Source organism: Panthera pardus, unplaced genomic scaffold (genome assembly GCF_024362965.1).
Source record: "Panthera pardus isolate Hobbes unplaced genomic scaffold, ASM2436296v1 HiC_scaffold_27, whole genome shotgun sequence".
Lineage (NCBI taxonomy): Eukaryota > Metazoa > Chordata > Mammalia > Carnivora > Felidae > Panthera > Panthera pardus.
This window is the reverse complement of record NW_026526843.1, coordinates 20,895,951-20,910,830: the sequence shown is the minus strand read 5'-3', so window position 1 is coordinate 20,910,830 and position 14,880 is coordinate 20,895,951. Positions and strand designations below refer to the sequence as shown.

The window sequence follows — 14,880 nt, the reverse complement described above, 5'->3', positions numbered from 1 at the left end:
ATGAAAGTGGCAGATGTACAGAAAAATGGGAAGGACAGTACAATGAACCCCCACATGCCTTACATAAAATAGGCGTGTTTTTTTTTTTTTGTTTTTTGTTTTTTTGTTCTTTTTTTTTTTTTGCTGTACCATCTGAAATTAAGTAGTGATATGTCACTTCACTGGTGAACACCTTACTCTGCCTCTCTTTTTTGAAAAATTTTTTAAAATGTTTATTTATTTTTGAGAGAGAGAGAGCATGAGCAGGTGAGGGGCAGAGAGCGAGAGAGACACATAATCCAATGTAGTCTCCAGGCTCTGAGCTGTCAGCGCAAAACCCGATGCGGGGCTTGAACACACGAAACATGAGATCATGACCTGAGCTGAAGTCTAAAATTATCTGTACCCCATTTGTAATATCTTCCCACTGTATTTTGATTTGATTTTGACCTTCTGCAATGCTTTCTTGTATTTGTTCATATTTGTTCCAAGACCAACATGATATTTCACATCCTATCAGATGATGCTATTAATAATGATACCCATTATCTTCTATTGTATTATTTACTCTAAAATTTTGGTGAAACCAGAAATGAGTTCAGTGCCTATGTTGAGTTTCCTTGTACTGTTTCAGAAAGATTCTTGTGCCATACCCTCTTCCCACCAAATGTGGAATGAAATACTGGCATAAACCCTTTTCATTCTTCTTGCCCTTCTCAATGATAGTGAATTTGCCACTACTAGAATAGTTGGAATTAGCACAAGTGACAGAGGAAAATTTGTTTGTAATTATCTTTATTCTTTTCCAGAATAAAGATAAAATTTTCTAGTTTATTAACTAGCATATAATCATCAATATTTATTCATTACACATTGAAAACAAAGTATTATGGAGTTTATGTGGGTTCCTGAAATTTAGTGGTGATGAAAGTTTACTTATATATAGAATATGACTAAATTATAAATCGAGGTTAATAGGGAATTTGGTTAGAGATACTCTAAACATTAGCTACTTTTACAGGTTAATGGCCAGTGTATTTGGTAAGTCAATATTTTGGAAAGGCATTTGTAATGAGAGTTGTGGAGCTTGTAATTTGTATTAACAATAGATTCCTTTCCTGTGCTGTTTGCTCAAGCCTTATATGTTATAAAAGCTTATTGATTAACCAGCTAATTTCTATAAAAATCAATCTCAGAACCAGCTTATTTTGGCTTTAATGCATATTTGATTCATGTAACATTAACATAACTAGAAACAAGTTCAGCACATAAGAATAAAATTGACTAGAAAAGTGATTTGGGGTTCATCATAGAAGTATTTTGAGTTAAGTCCAAGTATTCAAGAAATATGTATTAACATATTGGGTGATCATGTCTCCCAGGTGTAAGGGACATCATGGATAAATGCTAGAAGGTAAAAGCAGAGGCACCTAGGTGGCTCAGTCAGTTAAGCATCCAACTCATGATCTCAGCTCAGGTCTTGATCTCAGGGTCATGAGTTCAAGCCCCATGTTGGGCTCCATGCAGGGCATTGAGCCTACTTTAAAAAAAAAAGGTGAAAGCAAAAAGACCACGTATGAAAAATTATAAGATTTCCCTGGGAAGGGGCACCTGGGTGGCTCAATCAGGTAAACATCCAACTCTTGATTTCAGCCTAGGTCATGATCTCACAGTTGGTGAGGTCAAGCCCTGAGTTAGGCTCTGTGCTGACAGTACAGAGCCTGCTTGGGATTCTCTCTCTCTGCCCTTCCCGCATTTGTGCATGTGTATGCTTGCTCTCTCTCTCTCTTTCTCTCTCAAAATAGATAAACTTAAAAAAAGAGATATCCCTGGGAAGAGTGAAGATTAAAGAAAAGAGTATGTGAGGCTGGTTGGGTAGGTTGGGAGCAGGGAATAGAAAGTCTTGAAGTCAACAGATGAGTTTATGCTGGAGCAGAGGGCATCTACAACTATCACAAGACTTTTATGGGTAGTATGAGGTTGTAAATTGACATATTTGGAGGAACAGCTTGGTCTTGCTTATAGAGTGGGCTAATGGACAGACCAGGTTTGAACTTGCCAGATATGGTTAAAGGTTTTCTTGTAGATACGGAGACAAAAAATGTTGAAGGATGAATGGACAGACTATATTTGCTTGGGGACATGTTTATTAGAACAATATCAAAGTTGAAATAATAAGAATAATGGTTTGGTGATTAGTTCGTCCCCAGTGATCTTTTCACTAGGTGTTTACTTCGTCTTACTGATCAACCACTCATTTCTTATCCTGTTAGGTGTATGGTTTGTGTTTCTCCTTTTTATATTTCATTTTAATTAATCCTTTCTAGAACTTCGATATCTATTTAGTTTTCTGCTTTTTATTTTCTTTTATTTTTTATTGTTAAAGTTTATTTTTGAGAGAATGCATAAGCAAGGGAGGGGTAGAGAGAGGGAGAACGAGAATCCCAAGTAGGGTCTGTGCTGTCAGTGTATAGCACGATGTAGGGCTTGAACTCACGAACCATGAGATGATGAACTGAGCTGAAATCAAGAGTCGGGCACTTAATGGACTGAGCCACCCAGGCACCCATTTGCTATTTATTTTTAAATTTGAATCTGCCTCTAAATGACTCTTTAACATTATCTTAGCTACATTTACTACTGGCAGAATTCCTCTAGGGATGAGTGTTGGAGTGAAGAATGATTTGCAGTGCATTTGTAGCATGCCAATGTTGCCCCACTAGGGAATCTGAATTAGGTTTCCTTTTTAAATGTAATCAATGCAGGGGCACCTAGGTGGCTGTCTGACTTCAGCTCAGGTCGTGATCTTACTGCTCATGAGTTTGAGCCCCACGTCGGTCTCTGTGCTGATAGCTCAGAGCCTGGAGCCTGCTTCGGATTTTGTGTCTCTCTCTCCCTCTCTGCCCCTCCCCCACTCATTCTCATTCTCTCTCTTTCTCTCGATCAAAAATGAATAAACATTAAAACATTTTAAATGTAATCAATGCATAGCCTTTTGTAGAGAGAGGACAGGTCAGTTGAACTAAGTGATTATAAGCAACCTTAGAACTACCTTAGGAGTATGCTGTTTATCAGTGGAGGCTAAGTAGTGTTTCTGTTTGCAGAATTGAGCCTAGTGTTGAAATAAGTTATTTACATCTACTATATGCCTGTAGCCAGAGAGGTAAACTCTCAGTATAAATGTGCTGCCCCACCAATATCTAATCAAAGTCCTTTTGATTCTTCTTTCAGAGTTTTCTCTTTTATCTATTTATTTAAAAAAAAATAGTTTTCCCATAATTAGTTAAAGTGTTTACTCGCTCCTTTTTGATCTACCTTGATAACCTCTTAACAATCCCTTTTGCCTCTATCGCTGCTCATTCATTTTTCCTCTTCAGGGCTGTCAGACTGATCTTTCTATAATACAGCTTTGGGACCTATCACTTCCTTGCTTAAAGGTAGTCCGTGGCCTGCCCATGCCTACTAAATACAATCCAAATTGCTTTACCTGTCATTCAAGTTCACCAAAAGTCTGACTTTAACATTCCTTTTCATACTTATTTCCCACTATTTTTCTCAGCATCCTGCCATGCTGTCTGCAGAACAGATGACCAACTTTTCCCTACACCCACCTTGGGATTTACCTTCTCTGAATCTTTGCTTATTTTTGCCCCTCCCACTTGTAGTGTCCTCACCCCATCTCTACTCTTTAAAATCCTATGAATCTTTTAAGGGCTAGTTAGGTCCCATCTCCATTGTGAAAAGTCCCCTGACAGCCCCAGCCTAAAGCCATCTCCTTCTTTTGAACCCCTTTGCTTGTTTTTCATATTAACCGTTTATTGAGAACTCCTCTCTGTGAATTATAACAATATCAGGCTATAAATTCTGGGACTTCTTACCCCAAATCAATTGCATACCCAAATCAGGGACCATATCATTCCCTTCTGTGTAGCCTCCTTTCTCATCCACCCCCCACTACGCCCCCCAAAGGCATGCCTTGCACTGCTCAAAGAAAACTGCTTTGAGGGCCTGGTTTGACAGGTTAGTGTATAAAAACTCTGCCTAGTTTTACTCATCGTATCATGTGGCATGTATTCATGGGAGGAAAAATAGAGAAGTCTGTTAGGCTAGTTCTACTATTTCTTAATAAGTAGTCCTAAATTTAAAGAAAGGTTGTGCTCCAAAATTGTGTTAAATTAGATGTTTGGCATTCAGAATTTAACTTTTAAATTAAAAAAATAATTACAATACTATTAATATTGCATACTTCATAAGACAATATTACTCTGATTATTTTTAGCTCGACTTATATGTGGTATTTAAAAGTCTAGGTAAACCTACAAGAGCCTGTTTAATCCATAATGTATCTAATAATACTAAAAAGCCTATCCACCATATATATATAAAAGTCGTTTGGGGGAAATGTATTTAGCATTCTATTTGGAACATCAGGGAGCACACACTACCCAACCTCCAGCCTCCTGCACGTCTCTCATAGTAAGATCGGGACTCCCCCTTTTACTATCAGACATGAGACGTGTGATTTATACTCAGGTTCTTGGTGGCCTGTGGCAGCGTTGGCAGGATTCCAGCTGGGAGTTGCTGGGGAGGTGCTGGCATACTGCACCACCAGTGCCCCAACATGCCTGGATTTTAGGCTGTTTCCTTGTCCTACAAAGTAAATATCATTATCCCTGTTTTGGAGATGAAGAAACTGAGGCTTTATAAAGTTTAGTAACTTGCCTAAGGTCTGTACAAAATTAATAGGAGGCAGAACAAAGATTTTACCCAGGACTGTCTACCACTAGTGCCTGTACTCTCTCCACTAACCATGGTGCTTTGTTTCTCACTGTCTTTTTCACAGCCTTGCCCTGCCTCTCTGCCCAGGAAGCAGCTAGATTGTATTTTTTGAGTTGTCTAGGGGACCATAGTGGTAATGACTATAGAGTCAGTCAGACCTGAGTTCTAATCCTGTACCTGCCACTTAATACCTAATAGTATGACCTTGGGCAAATAATTTAACCTGGTAGAGCCTCAGTTTCCCCATCTGTAAAATGGGAATAATATCTACTGTGCAGACTAAATGACATTGTATACAAGTATTTTACAGTTTCCAGTACATGGCCGGTGCTCCCTAAGTGGTGGCAGTAGTTATTGTTGCTCTTGTTATTGGATTATAATAAAAGCACAGAAGACAGAGCCAATTAACCTTCTTCCCTCTCCTTTGCTTCTCTTTTTTCTCTTATATCATACAAGAAATCACAATAGGGATAATTATGGGTCTTCTGGTCCACAAAGGTCTGAAATGAAATAAATTTACATTTCAGAGGGACCTCCATATTTGGGGAGTTTAGGGGCCTTTGAGGAGGGGAGTAGGTACATGGCGAGGGAAAAGAGTGTGGGATACTGCTTAGGGTGAAAGGAATGGCAGGGAGAGGGGAGTAGCCAATTGTCTCCTTCTGAATGGCCACTGTCAGACTCACAACCAAATTCGTGCATCGAGTGGCATTAGGATGACTTAGGAAGCCGCATAGTATAGCAGCAGGGCCTGCCTCCAGGCAGCACGTGGAAAGGAGCCATCACTGGGCATTTGGCCAGGTCAGCTGGAAGCTGCCAAAGGACACAAAAGTCTGGAACTGCACATGTATGTTTCTTGAGTGATAATCTCGATAAACCACATGAACATTTAATATGTACAATAGAGAACTTTGCATGTAGAGAGAACATATTCCATTTTCAACAATAATTTATTTGAAAAATTTAAAGCTGTTTAAAGTGTATACATCTAGCAAGATAGTGAGTTCTAATAATACTGATCTGTTTCTAATTCTGTAAATTAATTCTGATTTCTGTCTGTCAATGACTTTCTTTTCCTGCTCTGCTCTCAGGAAGAAGACAGCTTCCTAGAAAAGGTAATACAATCCATTGGTGGTTATGTGCTTCCTGTGCTTAATTAACACTTAACTGTGGTCCCTGGAATTTGTCCCTAATCTTTGCCATATCAGAGACCTCTGACTCCATAAGAATCCACCAAAGTCCTGCCAGCTGTTTTTAAGTGTGTCTGAAGTATAGAAAAGATATTTACTGCACTGGTGGTTGTTGAGACCCAGTACATAAAAGCAATAGGAGTCAAGTTTCCAAATTTGTATTTTTAAAATGAGAAGTAACTAAAGAGCTGTCTTGATATATGTGAAAGCTCATGAGGTGGAGCAGGGTACCATTTAGCTGTCCTCCATTTCCAATGATAATAAAAGCAGAAGTGGATTTGTGTTGTATTAAGAGTGATTTGGGGTGGTGACAGTAGTCATTAATTACCGAAAGAATGCAGTTATATGGTTAAGAAAGAGTGTAGAATAGAATTATAGAGCTGAACAAGACCATGAGGGATCATCTGGTGTAGCTCTCTGCCTTCAGACAGGGTAACTTTCCCCATTCTAATAGATAAGACAACCAAGGCCCAAGGTTGAAAAACTCACTAAAGTCATACTGCTCCTGGTATCAGGGGTGTGGGGCAGAGGGCACTAGAACCGACATCTCCTGAATACTCAGTCAAGGAACCTAGTAAAGGGCTCCTGTAGTGCTTTGCCACTTCTATCTTCAAGCCGGAGGGTGTCTGGCTCCACACAGGGCTATCACATAGAGAAACGTGGGCTTGAAAACCATTCTTAAAGCGGTGTCACACAGCATCTAACACCATCTCCCCATTTGGTGGAGTTTAATGCATTTTGATGGTGGAAATGGTGTACTGTTTTACTGCGTTAATTATTAGCACTAAGGTTTCAAAGTGTGCTTTATTTCCCTTTGAAAATTAAAGTTATCAGGATAATTTGTGGACTTTTGAGAAAGTACTATTTCTTGTGCATGATCTTTCTCTAGACTTCAGAGACACAAGTCTGACATTTCATGTTATCACGCATGAATTTGAAAATGGATAGTGGATGATGTATATAACCTACTGACATTTTATTAACCTTTTTAAACCACTAAGGGTTGAGACAGTTCTGCTTCCTGGCCTTTCCTTGTTAATAGCAGGCCATGTTGTCTTTTCATCTCGGACAGTGCCTTGTGTCGCCTTAATGCCTTAGTACAGGAAAAGCACCAGTTGGATGTCAGATTTTTTAAAAAGTACATGAATCAGTGCTGAATAATTTATATACGGTAAGTTTGGAGGCATCTGCTAAATCTGTACATGTGTTGCATTTGGTTCAGAAAATGAGCAGAGTGCATTATGGACAGTGTTTTGATTCAGATACTATGTGGATACCTGGATTTAATACTTGCAACTAGAAAGAAGTTAGTGGATGAGTCCCTGATAAAGTTCTGGCAGCCACAGGGAACATGAATACCAAGTGATAGACTCCCAGGAAAAGAAAGAACGAAAGGAGGCAAAATGGATGTGAAGAAAATAGATTTTAAATGGTAACCAACTGTCATGCTCTTTTCTCTTCCTCATTCTCTTAGAAAGGTAAAACAGCTTTAAAACGTCAGCAGTGCTGGTTGAAGAACATAGTGTTAAGCAGAGCCCTCATCTCTGCTCTAGTGTACACAGTCTCTGGAAGTCGTAAAACGCTTTTCTTTCCCATAAAGCAACATGGCTGGGGTTGGGCTAGAATTTACAGAATTTCCTAAAGTTGAAAGTACACAATTTATAACCTCAAGCTGGAGAAGGGGGGAAGATGCAAAGAATTGGTCACCGTTTTCTCCACTAGGATTTTTCTGAAGGCTGCCCTCAAGGACTTAATCTATTTCAAACACCTTTTTGATATAATTTATATTTGACTATATAAACACAAGATAACTGAGTTTATGTCCCCAGCCATTTCCAAGTTCAGGTTTAGTTGTCACTTTTGGGTTTTTCTCTTAGATTCTTTCAGGAGAATCTAACAGAAAGTAGGAAGATAAGTGAAAGGGGTCACAGCCTTGAGAAATCTGCTGAGTTATTAATATAAAGAATAACTTCTGGACTCAAACCTGGAACTTTTCACAGTATTTTTGGCTCTTGGTATGCTGTATTCGGTTTACTATTTTTGGATCTTAAGGGCTATGAGTTTAGTGCCTTAAGATTAGACCTTCTATTGAGGCTGAAATATTCATGAATGTAGGTGTAATGTGGAGAATTGTCTTTAATTTCTGTGGACCAGAGAGCCTCATTTAAATCAGCAATGAAAACTGTAATTTTGTGGTAAGACCTGAAAGAATCAGAAGTTAAAAGTCACCAAAAACCTAAGTAGATGCTGCTCTTCCAAAGTACTGTGTTGACCATTGTAATTTAATGGCCCACAAGTCTCAGGTGGTATGTGCACTCTGCCGTGACCGTACTGCTACAGCGCTGGCTCTCCGTGTCACCCTTGAGAGGATTTACCACACACAGTGCATCCAGTGATAAACATAATGAACCCAAACGGAATGCTTAACTGTTAAGCATCTAGAAAACGAGATTCTTTAACTGTGGGAATCCGTATCAAGTGCCTTCTGACCAGGAGTGACCCCAGTGAGAAAAAATGAAAAATCTTAAGAGATGAAGATGAAATTGTACTTACATAAGCAGAATCTGGAGGACCTCAAGTTACATACATGTTTTTATTGAGACCGCTTTGATTCTCTTCCTTTTTCATCTATTAGGAGAAATCCCTTCTGCAGATGGTTCCCTTGGATGAAGGTGCCAGTGAAAGACCCCTTCAGGTCCCCAAGGAGATCTGGCTTCTGGTAGATCACTTGTTCAAATATGCCTGCCACCAGGTAAGTGACTATGGGCCTACCCTACAACTTTGGAAGGTGTGTGATACCTCCTGTCGGTATTGTGCTTGTAACTTTTGCAAGCTACCTTCACAGAATAGCACTGTCAGATCGTCTGGGCAGATGGAGGTATCCGTATTTACAGATATGACAATAGAAGCATACAAACTAAGTGATTTAGTTAAGACCACAGTGTAAGTGTAATGGTGGAGCCAGGCCCAAACTGAGCATGCCTGTCTCCTGGCTACACACAATTTCCCCTGGACCACTGTGTACCTCAGTCTATAATGCATGTTTCCCGTCTCACATAGGCATTGCAGATTTTAAAGTCCAAAGCCCATTTCTATACTTCTAATACTTCAAGCCCATTTCTTGAATTTGATTTTCATTTTTTAATCCTATCTAAAATATTAGCTACCCCCAACCCAACTGCCAAAAAAGAGAAATTTCTTGGGACTAAATTGAAGGAAAACATTTTTTTACCTACTGAAGTGTAATAGAACTCAAAAGCAAGGTTTGGTATGGGCATGCCATTTACTGCTGCCCTAGCATTCCCTAAGGTCAGTATTTAACTGTGGTTCAGCTGTTTCGACTCTGCCTTCTACTTGTCAGGAAGCTAGAAGTGGAAACATCTGGTCTCCCACTGTAGCCATCTAGTTCTCTGCCATATCAGGTATAAGCTAAAACCTGTGGAGATCATTTTCTGGTTGGAAGTAAAATTTCACACGGATTATACAGATGATAAAGGGAAAAGATGCCATTGTCACACCTCCATTCCTAATCACGAGTATGCACATTACACTTCCATTTGCATTGTCACTCTCTGGATCCCTGGATGGACTTCAGAACCTTAGGGCTGATTATCTTGCCTTGTTCCATTTATTGTCATGTCTTTGGTAGGAGGATCTGTTCCAAACCCCTGGAATGCAGGAGGAGTTACAGCAGATCATTGATTGTCTGGATACTAGCATTCCCGAGACAATCCGTATCCTTTTTGACAAAGGCTTAGGAAGCTGGATGAATTCTTGACCAAACTTTTCTTCCCTCCTACATTTGATTTTTGTGTTTCCATCTGTACTTTCTCTCTGACTGTCATCTATTATAAGGTAATCATCAAGTCTGCAGTTGTTTTTCAATTCCTTTCAGGAACTTTTGACTTCTCTCTGTATCAGACTCTTACTGAAAGGAATAAAGGGGTAGGTAACAACAACTTTTAATAAACATGGAGCATAAGACCCACAGCACTGGTACTGTTCTGCTTCAGGCTTTTGATCACTCCTGCCACCATGTATATTGTCACTAGGACATAAAAGAGAATGGGAAACACTGGGGACTAGTTTCAAGGACTGATCGAGTGTGAACATCATTCTGCATGCCACATTCCCCTGACTCTCAAGTTGAGCCAAACCTCCCAAGAGTCTTTGATCAATTCTGTAACAACTCAGCTGCACCATACCTGGACGAATAAAATATCAAACCCCAGTTAGGATCAATGTGCCCTGAATAACAGGAAGGAAACTGTCCCTGAGGGGGCTGGAGGAAGGAAGCAAATCAGGTCTCTGTGTGGCCTTTTTCCTAGAGCCTCTTTCCCTTGACTTAAGTTGATACAGCTGGCAGTAATCACTCTGTGGCTGAAGCACTGCTCATTTTCCTGGAGGCCCTGCCAGAACCCGTCATCTGTTATGAGCTGTATCAGCGATGCCTTGACTCTGCTCAGGATCCCCAGAACTGTCGACAGGTGAGTTTTACTGCTCTGAGGATGTGCCTGGGACAGGTTCCCCCGTAGAGAAATCAATCTAGCAAAGCCAGGCGTGTAGCTAGCTATGTGGTAAGATAGGTCTGGATCTGTTATTCATGGCAGGACACCAGCTTTGAGTGTTGGGACTTATTTATTTATGAGTGGGGGAGGGGCAGAGAGAGAGGGAGACACAGAATCGAAGAGGCTCTAGGCTCCGAGCTGTCAGCACAGAGCCCGACACAGGGCTTGAACTCATGAACTGTGAGATCATGACCTGAGCCAAAGTCGGATGCTTAACTGACTGCGCCACCCAGGTGCCCCAAGAGTTAGGACTCTTAAATTTTAGGTTGTATTATTTCCTATTATAGTTGCCACACTTTTCTAGTTGGCCTACTGAGTAGGGTGGATACCTCTACGTTGGCAGAAGATTGTTTATGAAGCTGAATTCTGGCTGACATTACCAGGAATGGTCGGTGATACTTGTGAGCCTTTCTTCTTTTTGTCTTCTTGGTGTTTTTTTTAAGATTTTATTTTTAAGTAGTCTCTGCAGACAGTGTGGGGCTACACACAACGTGGGGCTCAAACCCACAATCCTGAGATTAAGAGTCACTCTGCCAACTGAGCCAGCCAGGCACCCCCTTCTTGGTGTTTGTTTTTAATCTTGAAATAATTTTGATGCACAGTAGCTGAGAATACTTCTCAATCAGGCTAGTGAGTATTGGGAGGAGCTCCCATCCATGCTAAATGACATTACAGAGAAAACTATTCAGCTTGGCAGATGCCATGGCTGCGTGTCTGAGGAGATGGGAGAAGACCAGATTAATACCAACCTTCTTGTGAGGTGGGGTGTGCGTGTGACTGTGTGCTGACCACGTAGCCTGGTCATTGAGTGTATACCCAGGCCAAACAGGATGACCTTTCTGACTCGGAAGTTATTATTTGCAGGTACTCTGTTAGTCATGAGTGAATAAAGGAAAGTTGTGACAGATGAATGGGGTTCTGTATAGGTTGGATTATAAACTACTTCTGTGGCAGCTGTAAGCTCTTGTTACTCCCTTCCTTCACCTGTTCTCACTGCCCACCCTTCCCCCCTTTTTTTAAAAAAAAAACAGGTGATTTCCCAGCTTCCGAGATGCCATAGAAATGTTTTCCATTACTTGATGGCATTCCTTCGAGAACTCTTAAAATTCTCTAAATACAACAATGTCAGCGAAAACATGATCGGTAAGAGTGCTTCATAAGAATGGCAACGTGAGTGGGGGTAGGCTGGTCGGGACAGTCTGTGTATGGTGTACACAGTGTGTTCCTTCCTTCACGTCCAGGCACATGGCAGTTACTTCCCTCCCATTGCCCTTGTCCCCTGGCCCCCCACTTCCTGTCTCTGAGGCTTTGCTTAGGTTGTGTCTGACAAAGGGTTTTACCTTTCCTTTCTCTCACCCTCTAGCTACTCTCTTCACTAGTCTTCTCCTAAGGCCTCCACCCAACCTCATGGCAAGACAGACTCCAAGTGACCGTCAACGTGCTATCCAGTTCCTTCTGGGGTTTCTTGAGAGCGATGAAGACTAATAAGCCTTTACCTCTTACTACTCTCCAAGGTTCTAGAGGCGGAAGGTCTCGGGCACTAAGTATTTCAGAATGGTTTGAAAAGTCATGCCACGGGAAGGGGCAGTTGCAGAATTTTGAGGCTGTTGGCATGAAAAAGTTGTTTCTAGTGCAAAAGGAAAAGAGTTTCCTAATCCCTCCCTTACCATATCCTGCACAGCAAAATACTTTTAGACTCACATTGCCAAGCCAAAGGTACCATATTTTGGTGTTTTTGTGTTCTCTCTTTATAAGGCAAGAGATCTATATCTACACTCCTTTATCTGGGAAGTGTTTGTTGCCCTCCTGCCAGCTATCATGATTGTCCTTAGCACCCTAGGCCTAGATTCTGAGATGTTCCCATTCTAGGTCTGCAAGCACTATGTGCTCTAGCTCAGACTAGTCTGTAGTCCTTCGTCTAAAGCACTTTTGCCTGGCCCCCTCCCATATCACCTCTTTGCACTCCACTCCACTAGTACTATTATGTCGAAGGAAGTCTGGGTAAAGCTAGTGACTCCTCGGGTGTCCCCAACAGTGAGTTAACTGTCTACATGTGGTTGTGACATGCATTTGTGCATTTCTACTACAGTGGCATCTGTATGTCTCTGTAACATTGTCCTTGTCATGGATCAACACTAGGTGGAACCGTATTCTCTTGTCTCCAACCACATTGAGTAGCAGAACTTTAGGGACTGTCAGAGATGCCATCCCATTGATGTGAGAGAATCACGATCAGAGTGGAAGCACTTTGAGCGTTTCAAGAGTGAGAATATTCATGTTTGACAGGTCCTGCTTTCTACCATCCCTTTTCTGTTTTTATTCAAATTGTACATGAGAACTCATCCTGGTTGTCTGTGGGACCTGTTCCCCACTTACACATCCATCTCCAGAGCAATGCTTGCATCAAAGTCAAAAAGGCAGTCTGCATCTCAGGTGGGCCTCTCCAGCGATACTGCTCCTTCCTTCAGCAAGGCTGTTGTGGATAACCCTTAGAACCCCCTCTCTGGTCTTCTGAAATACCAGGGGGTAGATGTTGCCCCCTCTCCCGTCAAGGCTGGTTCTGGGCTCTATGACCAGCTCCCCATGGTTTCTAGTCACCTTATCCAGTGTTATGTAAAAGAGACTATGCAGTGGGACCAATGAAGCCCCTTTCTCTCCCACCCAAGACAACCCTCTGAGCATTTCATTCACTCAAGCTCTGTGGGGAGCATTGTTGTTGTTTTTGTTGTTTTTTAATTATTCTGTGTTGGTTGGCAAACCAGCCACCAGCCACTAACTGCAAAACTACCTGATGTAGTTGGCTTCTTCCTGGTTTTCTTTCATTAACCACCCTGAGTTAACTCATTCTTGGCTGTTAACATTAAATCCAAGGAGCCTAATGTATAGGCTTTGTGTCTGGTCTTGGGCATTGACTCCTGACTCTTCTAGCACATTGAAGGAGAGAGCCAGGGGAAACACCACTGCTGAATGGTTCTTCAGTTCCCCCCATCTCTTGTAAGTTGAGTTCTGTGGGGAAGAAAAGGTATGTATCCTGTGATATACTGGTTAAAGCCTTTCTTGATAGGGAGTTATGGAACTAGGAGTTAAGTTCTCTGTGCCAAACAGCTGCAGATCTGATAGGTCGGAGGCTAGGTATTGAACTTAGTTAATAGAAGATTATAGGCAGAATGCTTTTGCCATCTCCACTAGGCCAGAAGGTGATCATAGAGGCAGATTATTGAATCTGGGGCAAGGTCGTTACACAAAGACAGGGAGATGCCTGTCCTGGACACATTGTCTAGTATATTGCCAACCTGGGACCTTTGGGTGATCAAGGATGTGGTTGGTGGGGGGTGTAGGCAACATCCTGTTTCCTCATAAGACAGGCAGATGCACCAAATTTGTTTAGTGCCTCTACATTTTTCCAGCTCTGGCCCTGGGATGTACACTGCATTAAGGGTTTGAGACAATCTCTAGGTAGGGGAGACAGAAATAGAGTAGACGGAAGAAATCTGCCTCCCTACTGTGCCTACTCCAGCACGCCAACCTCTGATTCCTAAGTAACTCTAATGTGCTATTTATTTCATAGCTCCTGAAGTAAGGAGTTCAGATTCAACTGGTAGAGAAGGACTCCACATCTATTGTTTTAGGGAAGAAATGGCTCGAACCTATATGGTGACATTGCATTAGTTTCCCTTTCACTGTTTTCTGATTCTTATTCTGTAATTGTTATATTTCTCAAAAATGTCTTGGTCACTAAGCAAAGCTGCTAGTGGGATTCTGTATTTTGTGTCATCTTTTTTATTATAATTTATTGCAAATGTTTTTCTGAATAAATATATGTTGTGTGAAAAATCAGTGTGATCTTGGTAAACGGGGGCTTATGGTCACTGGATCCTACTTGACTGCAGTCCTCACAGCTACGACTGTACTGTTATTTCCTGTCTTACACAGAAATAGAAGAATGCTCGGTATGTTTGCCCCTGGAAGGGAGAAGAAGCCACGTTATTTTCTGAGGCTAATAAAGTCACAGTGCTTCCAGAGGCCAGCCCAGGATTCTTATTTTAACTCCAGGGATTCAGGCAACAAAATAACACGATTACCAAAAAGGATGTTGATTGTTTATGCATGTAAATATCACACTGGGTCAGATCCATGATCACTCCAGCCCCAGAAATCTGACAAACCCCAACATACACATTTTGGGAGAACCCAGTTGTCCTTGCCAAAATAGCCTCAGCGGTTTAGACATGTTCCTACAAAGAGCCTGTTTTCACAAAAGTCATTTTGCAACTTTTGAAAACCCATTTTGAAGCTTTATTACCTCTTGGGGGGCATGAAGTCCATAAATTAAGTACTTCTGAGGGAGCTCTACTCTGAACTCTAAT

The 14,880-nt window shown here is 41.3% G+C and overlaps 1 protein-coding gene across 4 annotated transcripts in view; it reads left to right on the top strand.

Annotated features, from left to right (window-relative positions):
* Positions 1-14,533, top strand: part of OCRL (OCRL inositol polyphosphate-5-phosphatase) — a 50,320-nt gene extending 35,787 nt beyond the window's left edge. For 3 of the 4 annotated variants that reach the window (XM_053892038.1, XM_019427033.2, XM_053892039.1), the window contains 6 exons: positions 5,847-5,870; positions 8,581-8,697; positions 9,595-9,679; positions 10,305-10,432; positions 11,545-11,656; positions 11,877-14,533. In XM_053892038.1, the coding sequence (XP_053748013.1) occupies positions 5,847-5,870; positions 8,581-8,697; positions 9,595-9,679; positions 10,305-10,432; positions 11,545-11,656; positions 11,877-11,998 (588 nt within the window). In that variant the 3' untranslated portion in view covers positions 11,999-14,533. The remainder of the gene's footprint in view (positions 1-5,846; positions 5,871-8,580; positions 8,698-9,594; positions 9,680-10,304; positions 10,433-11,544; positions 11,657-11,876) is intronic. The other variant, XM_019427032.2, reaches the window with a different exon arrangement.
* Positions 14,534-14,880: the final 347 nt, after the last annotated feature.